At 44.9% G+C, this 10000-nt stretch overlaps 1 protein-coding gene across 5 annotated transcripts in view; it reads left to right on the top strand.

Annotated features, from left to right (window-relative positions):
- Nucleotides 1-10000, top strand: part of npas3 (neuronal PAS domain protein 3) — a 220275-nt gene that overhangs the window by 104884 nt on the left and 105391 nt on the right. For all 5 annotated transcript variants that reach the window (XM_081721169.1, XM_027013213.3, XM_081721167.1 and 2 more), the window contains one exon: nucleotides 3500-3582. In XM_081721169.1, the coding sequence (XP_081577295.1) occupies nucleotides 3500-3582 (83 nt within the window). The remainder of the gene's footprint in view (nucleotides 1-3499; nucleotides 3583-10000) is intronic.

The following is a 10000-nucleotide window of genomic DNA, read 5'->3' as shown; positions in this document are numbered from 1 at the left end:
AATTGAATTGGCAATTTGTGTACCGGTAGCTGCCCCTGAGCTGGGGCGAGGCAGGGTGCTGCCATTAAGCCCTGCTAATCCAGGAGCAGGGAATAAGAGCGCTAAGCTTCACGAGAAATGACTGCAGATTTAAAATGACAGTCAGGGGCCATGTTGCCAATTTCCCATTAAACAAGAAATAAATTAACAATAGCAATAATGTTGACTTATAAAACAGAAAGTTAAATTGACTTTGAGATAGTACGGCAGTTTGAAATTGCCACTGTGTGGAGAATCAGATTACACCCTCTACCGGCTCACGCCAAAAGCTGGTTACGGCATGACAGTGTTAGGCACCAACATTAAATATTGGAGCTGTTAAATGGGAACTGATATTTTCTTATAATAAAATGGCATTAGTGTAAATCAGGGAAGGCCTTTACGCCATTTGCATGTGCATGAATTTGAGACAAGGATTTGTGAATAATGCACATTGCCGTTGCACAGAGCAGGAACATGAATACTCGCACCACATGACATCAGCTTGAGGCCTGAAGAAGAACCTGAGAACACCTGCATTCAGTACACTCATATTTAATACCCATCAAGGCACCTAATGCCATGATTGTATATATCTATATCTGTTCCACAGCAAATATGAATACACATTGGAAGTTCTACAGGGTTTTTTTCTTTATATATATATATATATATATATATATATATATATATATATATATATATATATATACACACACACACAGAGACACACACTGCAGTTACTCACCTGCAATCTTTTTCAGATATAAATCTTATACAAATATCTATGTGAATCTGTGCGGTGTGACGCCCCTGTAACAGGGATTAGCAGCAGGTGATGGTACGCAGCCCCTGCAATAGTCACTGTGGAGTCCCCAGCTCTTTCCCTGCTTGCCTTTCATTTATCAATTTTGGCATAAGCAAAATGAAGCAGATTATTAGAGCATAATGCCTGGGATCAATATACAATTATATTTATCTCCATGGCTTCTCAGATGCCTGCAGAGGAGCTCTGACTCTCCAGCACTGTGCTGCCTACACACACCTGCCTCAGGTCTGCCTTGGCCCTCATCTCATCTCACTGAATCGCAGACATGATATGTATGTAGGACGCGGGGACTGCACGTTGTGATGGATGCGGAGAGTACCCTTCAGAGCCCCTCCCTCATCTGCACTTATTAAAAATGAAAGGTGAATTTTTTTTGTGGGTGTACCTATATTTATTTATTTTACAGTGATATCTGTTTCATTTTATTGTTTGCGCATTCTGTTTGTCTTTTTGCTTGCTTTGTTTATGTCTATTTATTGTTCTGTGGCTTGTGAGCTTATTTGTCTAGACGTTAGACGTTATAGAGAAAGTGGGTTAGTGTCAGAACCTGGGCTGGTCACGACAGGGTGGAGCTGGCTCCAGAGTGTTCTGTTGGTTCTTTATGACATCACCGTCCTCTCCGTTTTATTGGTTCCTCGTAGCTGCTGCTGATTGGTCGATTTTGGCATCACAGCTGCACATTCCACTGTTTCACCGATCATCAAGGAATCTCAGCAGCACGCCGAAGGTCAAAGCAAAGTCCTCACAATGAGATTCACCAAAGTGCCGCTTCCAGTTATTTACAAAGTCAAGCGGAGTGAAATCTTTGCTTAACACACAACAACCTACAGGCCACCGTCTGCTGTCGCCTTCATCATCTTTAGTTTTGTTTTGTTTTTTCCCCCATTCAGATCCATTTAGCATTTTTCCTTTATTTTGTCCTCCTGAGATGCCATACTTGACACTTGGCTGTGGGTGTCAAGGGAGGTCCTGCTGTGCTAGGTAGCAGTGTGCATGTGCTAGGCCATGTGACTAGCTAACGGCACCCTCGGTAGAAGCAGCAGTGCGGTGTAAGCCGAATGGCTCGGTTCTGGCCTCTGTACCCAACCAGCATGCCAAGTTTAACATTTCAACTTCTTTATTATGAAATATTAACCACCATCTACTTTGGAGTTTGAAAAGATCCCCAAGGTCAGGAAACGTTCTGTGTGCAGAGCAATCTCTCCCTGATTTTCATGCAGTGCTCATTCAAAGGCAAGGATCCTTATGATGAGGGCTATTGTACTGGCAAAGGAGAATCATTTCCTCCTCGGACTCGACACGGATAGAGGAAGATAATTGAAGTTGGTCAAGTGTGCTTTGATCTTTGATATTTTCTTCTGTCTTCTTACATGATCTGACTGTTATAGGTGTGTGTGTCTGTGTGCGTGTGTGTGTGTGTGTGTGTGTGCATGTGTGTGTGTGTGTGTGTGGCGGTCATATCTGTGTGGGTGTGCACAGCTACGGGTGTGTATGAGAATCTGTTCAATAAACGCGTATACCAGATCAAAACAATGTCATAAGAAGAAGCCGATAGGTTGTGACTAATAAGGGTGTATAATAAGTGTGTGTAAGCGCGTGGGTCTGTGTTTGCCTTCTCAGTTCCAGTCTGCTGTTCTTGGGGTGTAACAGCTCCCTCTGCTGTGAGCTGTTGTGTGGTCCTGTTAGCTGTGCCATGGTGGTGACCCCCAACACCCCCCCACCCCCACCCCCCTTGCAATGGCTTTCCCTAACCCACCTGCCCCAGGGACAGAACTGCTAGCTCCCCTGCGTCCCCCAGCGTGTCTGCCTCTGTGTCTCCACTAGCCCAGACTCTCCTCGGGGCCTGACACAGGGCTAAATGCTGAAAGCATAACTGCAGGGAAGAGGAGCAGATTTCCCGCGGCCGCTCTGAAGGACGCCAGCCCCTCGTACGCAGTCTTCGCTCTCCCGCCCCCCAGAGCCACTTCGTCTGGTCCTCTCCCTGGGTCCCTCTGCCCCGGCCCCTTTCGCCAATACCCTGTTTGCTCTTGGTCCTTGAGACTCCTTAATGGCCCTTCAATTCTTTTATTACACCATTAATTGCAGTTAATTCTGCAACATTACCCGAACGCCTGGCTAAGCTTGGAAAATTAAGTACACAGCACTTTGTTATAAAATTCTCAGTAATGAGCTCTGGTGGGACAGGGTCTGTTAAGTTGGAAATCACCCCAGGCCATTTTTTAGCTGTAGCGTTCTCAGTGCCCTAGCCTGCTTTAAAGTTGTAGACCTGGAAAAAAAATGCCCTAAGGGCACTGTTCACTGGGTGCAGCACAGGCGAATCAATGCCCTGATATTATCCCTCATATAAACAGTGGGCTTAGTGGCCCTGTAGGCGCCGGGAGATGGGTGCAGGCCATAAGTAGGCTTTGATTTGCATCTGTGGATTTTCAGTAGCAGGGGGTTAGTATTACTCAGGTAGAAGTGTTTGTTATCAGTTTACCATATCTGCTTAAATCATGCTAGGAGATTCCGTTTTGAAGTCTATTTGGAATTACTAATGTATGGATGTGTATGCGTGCACACACAGACACACACACACACACACACACACACAAATACACAAACTCACACGTATACAGACTAACATTTACACTGCTCTTTTGCTTTTCTCAGCTATTGGCTCTCAGCGGAGGAGGAGCCCCAGTGCAGTTGCTACAGAGATCTTTGAGCCTCACCTGGGCAGCCACATCCTGCAGGTAGGTGGAGCTTAAGTCTGTCCTGGGCATGCCATGCTCACAGTGGATTTATCTATACATGCAGGTGTCCCATTGCATTGAGTCAAGCACACAAACTCCCTATCAACACAGTGAAGCACTGAGTGTGATGTCCATGTTGTCTACACTGATAAATCCTACTGTCCCTTCTGGCTGGCACGTAGCTAATGCAAATGAACATTATTACCCTGGGCACAGGCAATCAGAGTTTTGTCAGGTAAGAAGTGAGTCAAAACCAGATGAAATGCCAAGCATTCCTGGATGTTTTAAAGTCTTTTTAGCTAAAAGCCTTTTTTTTTTTTTTTTTTTTTTGTAAACCGTAAATACCGTATATACAGAGAACTATATGAGACTGGATAGGAGTTGCAGTGAAAAGTACATGTTGTTCAACTACAGTTAATCTTCTGTTAGACATATTACATTCTCAAACAACCAGCCACTTTAATCCTCCCTGCTCATACTCATGATAAAATATATTATGAAAAATATATATCATAAAGTACTGTCAAAATTATGTGCCTGTCTTTACCTGTTGTATAATCCTCAGTGAACTGCCAAATTGAGAGGTTTGCTAAACTGTTATTTTGTGTCTGGCCTTGGATATCATTGTATTATTACTGAAGTTTTTTTTTTTTTTTTAAACCATATTTTCACTGAAAAATAGTTGATATGCAGATTAGCACTGAGGATATTAATCGCTCGTGTTATTGTGGGGTTTCTGTTAGAGACGGGCTGGAAGTCTCTTAGGTTAAACAATTATTAATCTGTTACTTTGATTTCCCTTTAAACACAGCTCCTTCATTCAGAAAAAGAAAAGCAGTGTTAGGAAGGCGTGCGGTGGTATAGATATCTGTGGTCTCAGGGGAGAGAGATGACAGGCATATGGAGGATGTGTGGGTGCTATTACGCATGAGCTAAATGAGAAGTGACATCTCACTGCGCTTACCTGCGAAGCGCAAGTACACGCAGAGCTCAGGGGAGCGGGGGAGGGGAGGCTAGTGCCTCCACAGAAGAACGCCTCTCCTCCCATGTTCAACCAGAGAACGGGTGTCCTCTCAGATCCCCCGGAACGACACAGAACAGAAAGTGCAATTTCCACCAGTCACCTGTGTCCGTAAAGCGGATTAGGAATATTTAAATAGCGCTCTGCGGTTCCGTGAACCACCACCACTCCTCCCTCTCCGACAGGTTAAGAGTCTGACAGGGAAGAGTGGAAATTTATAATTAACATCAATACAGGCCTGGAAGTCTGTCGAGGCGTGGCCTTTTCCAGAAAGGACTTGTTCCTGGCAAATTGTCCCCATTAATCTTCACCTTAATTGATTGTGAAAAGTTTTAGGATGACATTTAAAAAAAAAGCGAGCTCGGCCAGTGATTGATCTGGGGAAGATGAACTAATAATGGATGCAGGGCAGTCATTACTTGTTGAGCAGGGTGGCTAATTTTAGACAGATTAGACCATGTATGATAGTGCTTAATAAAGAGAACAGAGATGAGCTGCTGCACTAATGTTACCTGCAGTCACACACACACTCTCTCTCTCTCTCTTCTTATGGAATGATTCCATATCCTTATATAAAAATTGATATAAAGCCTAATGTGTATAGTGCATATTTTATGTCCATAGATGCAATGGACTTAATGCATGATATACAGTTGTGAAACAAAGCTTGGCTACCTTATCTGCAGTTGTCAAGAGTTCTCTTAAACATTTTTTCATCATTTAAATCATAACGAATAATAACATTTTACAAACGACACATCCATTTTATCATGCAGTTTAGCAGACAAGTCAGTAATATGTCAGACATTTTACAGCTCATGTCATCTGAAGTTTTTCAATAATAAATTGATTAATTGTTCTGCCCTAATTGTATTTCAACAAATATCTATTTTGAATTGCAAGTAACCAACATTGTGTGTGTGTGTGTATGTGTGCCCGCGTGTTTGTGTTTATGTGCCAGAGCAGATCAAACTCACATTACAACACCTGACACCAATTAGCCCCTTTTCAAGAGGTCATTATTTTAGAGGCTCACCTACTCTTTCCATCAATGACCTTGAATGTTTAAACCAGTCACGTTGTTCCATGAACATGTAGCAGTTTAAATATTTGACATTTTATTTATTATGACTTAAATACATATTAAAAATGAGAAATACAAATATTTTTCAAAGGAATTCATTAGTTTAATTAATTAATTTAATCACATTTTAAGTGACATTCCTATAGGAATCCAGACAGGTTTTCAAGTATTTTCCCATAGCTGTATATACATGTGGCTTTATGTCCTTTCTGGACTACCATACTGCTCTTTGTGCTGCCGGGGGCTGTGATTGGCTGCCCTACTTGACCTGGGGACGGGCTCGCCACAGAAAGCCCTCTGTGCTCTTTGTTTACCCACAAATACACAGAATAAATTTACCACCCAGTTTTGTCAACCCAGATAATCAATTAGCTGATTTAATATGCAGGCCTGCATGTGAGGGCAGCTGCTTTCTCTCTCTCTCTCTCTCTCTCTCTCTCTCTCTCTCTCTCTCTCTCTCTCTCTCATTCTTGTTTTTCTTTTTCTCCTCCTGCTCCATTTCCTCAAATGGATCTGCCTTTTTACTAGTGTTTAATGTCATGGCACAGTTATATCAATATTGTTTTTTTGTTTTCACACACACACACACACACACACACACACACACACACACACACACACACACACACACACACACACACACACACAAAGATATTTAAGAAAAGGCTGTTTTCATTTGCATGGCCAAAACCAAAGGAACTTGTGGACATGATCCTCTGTGTGTGCCAGCCAGAGTGGTACATTTACTCACAATTACCTTCATCTTCCACCTTCATCTTCCACCTTCATCTTCCACCAGCCACCCTACTCCTCCTCCTCCTCCTCTGTCCGGCTGAGAGGCGGGCGTGGCATCACACCCCCACCAGCAGCAGATCGGCACTCTAGGCCTGATGGAGAAGCGCGCCCCTCTGGTCAGCTCCAGAACTGCGCCTCCAGCACCCGGATCATAGTTAGCTCGGGATAAATTATAGATGCAGGGTAACTTTTTAAAGGCTGATAAAAGCTCAGCTGCCTGTGAAGGTCAGACATCTGCAGAGAGAGAGAGCCACTGCCTTTATGACAGTCAAGACTGGCAGTGTAATTAGGCGTGATGCACACGGTGGTTTACCACAGGCACTGAATGGCTGGGCACACAGTGTGCCATATGCACGGTGACCTTGACAACAGCAGAGAGCCTTAAGGGTTAAGAGGCTTTCGCACACACACTACAGACTGGACACAAGCTGAAGCACAGAGAGGACAGGTCGTGTAAGAGTGACGGAGGCCTTTTCTGCTGGGTTATGGAGGTGCTTTCCAGGGGTTATGCAGGGCTTATGGAGGCATTATGGGGAGTTTATGTTGAAATGTGTTGGGTTTCCACTGAATATGTTCCACTCTTCCTTGCTATGGTAGTAAATGTATTGACTCAGACACGGTATAGCAGATGTGACATTGTGCAGCACAGCCATATTCCAGCACTGTCTACAGTCTTTCCTTAATATTTTCATAATTACAGGTAGCGAGTTACAAATATGGCTTTTGGAAAGCTATACTTATAAGATTAAAACATATATAACAGTTTTCAAGTCGTAGCAATCCTTTTCTAACAAGTGTAACATCTGTCTATAGTCTTGTTCTGGGTGGAGAGCAAGTGAGCCTATTATAGCGTCCCAGAATGCAACACCGTGGCTCGTCTCAGGGAAATGTCTGTACCGTGGCTTTTCTCTGCCTTTACTTCTGCGGTTCTGGAAAACTGCTGTAATGGATCTGGAGACGCGACCTGCTCTGATATGGACACTAGGTTTGCCAGGGTCATGAAAACAGTGTATGTGAGGAAAAAAAACAAACAAAAAAAACGATGTATGTTAGGAAACAAAAAGTTTCCTGTTGCCTGGAAGAGCTTTTGATGTGTTTTAATGATAAAGGATGAAGAAAGAGCGTTGTTTTCTTGTAAGGATGAAGGGTAGCTCTCATCGACAGAGAGGCTTAATTACACCATGCGTGCGTGTGTGCTTGTGTTTGTGTGCGCGCGTGTGTGTGTATGTGTGTAAGCTTCTTTCTGCACCTGTAGAAAGTAACAGTAACAGGGCACTGAATGCATCCTAATCTGGCTGGTGGCTCAGCTTCTCTGAGCCACTTTTTCATCCACTCCACTTTACTTTGGATTCTTATGGCGCTTTGCTCTTTTTTCTGCTCCTGTTTGTTTTTCACTTCGTCTTTGTTGTTCTCGTCTAAGACTCGTGTGTGATAATGGGGCGCAGATTAAAAAAAAAACAAGCGCGCCGGCACACACGCACATGGATGCGTGCACACACACAGACACACGTGCACACACACATTTTGAGAACCCTTCGATCTCCACACTGGCGGAACGCACGAAGACGGCAGCTTCAGAAATGACAGCTGTTTACATTTGCATAACATCAAGGCGGAGCGAGGCAGTGTCTTTGAGGCCGTCTGTGTGCAGCTGTCACAGGCTGTAATCGCAGGTTGATTTGTGGTTCACATGAATCGCCATCACGCCTCCGCCAAACCTCGCGCACTCAGAGCCAGCGGCAGTGGTTGGAGAAGCGGCGCATAGCCAGGGCATTTTTCACCTGCTAGTGCCTGACAGGCAGAGCCTGCGTTCCCTCCCAGGCATGCGAATCAGGCTCGCCCTTCAGCCTCTCCGTTGCCTGTGGGGCTGAAGGCCATAGTTGGGTCTGCAGTGGTCCCTAATGCAGGAGGTTAATTAGGAAAATGTTGGAAATAGGCTTTGTGTTGAGTCTCTCGTTCCAGACAAAACAGTCTAGGAATGTGTCCCGCTCTGAAAGGATAGAGCAAGTCCTATACACAGCCGTACCAACCACCTGCCACTCACTGCTGGTATATACAGAGAATGTGAGTGTGTGTGTGTGTGTTCCTCTATGTGCTGTATGTGCACTGGTGTATTACAAACATCTATACAGTAAGTGTGTGTGCATATGCATATGTGGGTGTGGATAAGTGTGTGTGTGTGTGTGTGTGTGTGTGTGTGTGTGTGTGCGGTGCATGCATATACACTCAGTGCCCTTAAATGCCGCAGCCTGCGATACTCCACCCTGAGCTGAGCATTCCACACACACTCCCATAGTCCTGCACTATTCTGAACAAGCCTTTCCATCCCAGCCTGCCAGAATTCTTCTGGAATTATATCCCTCTCAGTTAATATATATTACTCCTTCACCACAGCTGACCATGGAAGGCTGCAGTGGACACTTGATGTGCACGTGGATGTGGGACGTACCAGCACAAGCTGCTGGGCATAAACAGCGTCACCAATCGACAAGAGCACTAACGAATGCACTAACGAGCACTAACGAATGCACTAACGAGCACTAACGAATGCACTAATGAGTACAGTAACGTAACGAGTGCGGTGGTGAACACAATAATGGGCGGGGCAACAGGTCTGGTAAAAGATGTAGTAACGGGTGTAGTCACATACTGTCCCCTGCCCCTGTCGCCCATGCTGCGAGTAGACGGGTGAATCCTACTGTTGTCTCGATCGAAGCAGTCCCAGCCGCTCCTGTGGAGAGTTCTGGAAGCTAGAGACGACCTGGTTCATACTGTCAACTGCAGCATTGCTGAAAACTCTGCGTCGTTGTCATGGTCATACGGTATTATCAGATCAGTGGAATTCCCGAGTGTGTCTTCACAGACCCCGTCTAACCACACAGAACTGAAATATGTGCATGTCAAAACACGGGCAGAGTAAGTGCTCTGGTCTGATTCTAGGATGACCACTTGCTCCGCATTCGTTTTTGCTTGTGTGTGTGTGTGTGTGTGTGTGTGTGTGTGTGTGTGTGTGTGTGTGTGTGTATGTTTATGTGTGTGAGCTACATGTATTTTCATCAGGCTTGGCTGCATGACCGTGGAGAAAAACATGTTTTGCAGTGTGTCCATCACGGAGGTGGAGGGAGCGGTCCATCAGCCGGTGCGGGGGGTGGGCGCCCGAGCTCTGCACTTCGGCCTATAGCTCCGCTGCCTGAGCCCTGCTGCAGCTTCTCCATTGTTGACTAATTTGCTGTTGAAAGCAAACATGTCAGAGCTCTTCCTGCCGTGGTTCACTTGCTTGCATAACATAATGGGAGCAAAATTTACATATCTATAAACACACAGACATGCAAACACACCGAGTCAAACAGCGTTCAGTGGATCTCATGTCTGTGTTGGATAGGTTTCTGACAGACATTCATTTATGACGCTGTCCAGGCCAGCTGATGAGACTTCACACTGCTCTGATCCTTACTCTCTCTCTCACACTCTCCCTCAATCTCTCTCTCACTCCCTCCCTCTCACTCTCCCTCACTCTC

This window comes from Electrophorus electricus, chromosome 10 (genome assembly GCF_041902795.1).
Source record: "Electrophorus electricus isolate QZ-2024a chromosome 10, ASM4190279v1, whole genome shotgun sequence".
Taxonomy (NCBI): Eukaryota; Metazoa; Chordata; class Actinopteri; order Gymnotiformes; family Gymnotidae; genus Electrophorus; species Electrophorus electricus.
The sequence above is the reverse complement of the archived record's forward strand: the minus strand, read 5'-3'. Positions and strand labels throughout refer to the sequence as shown.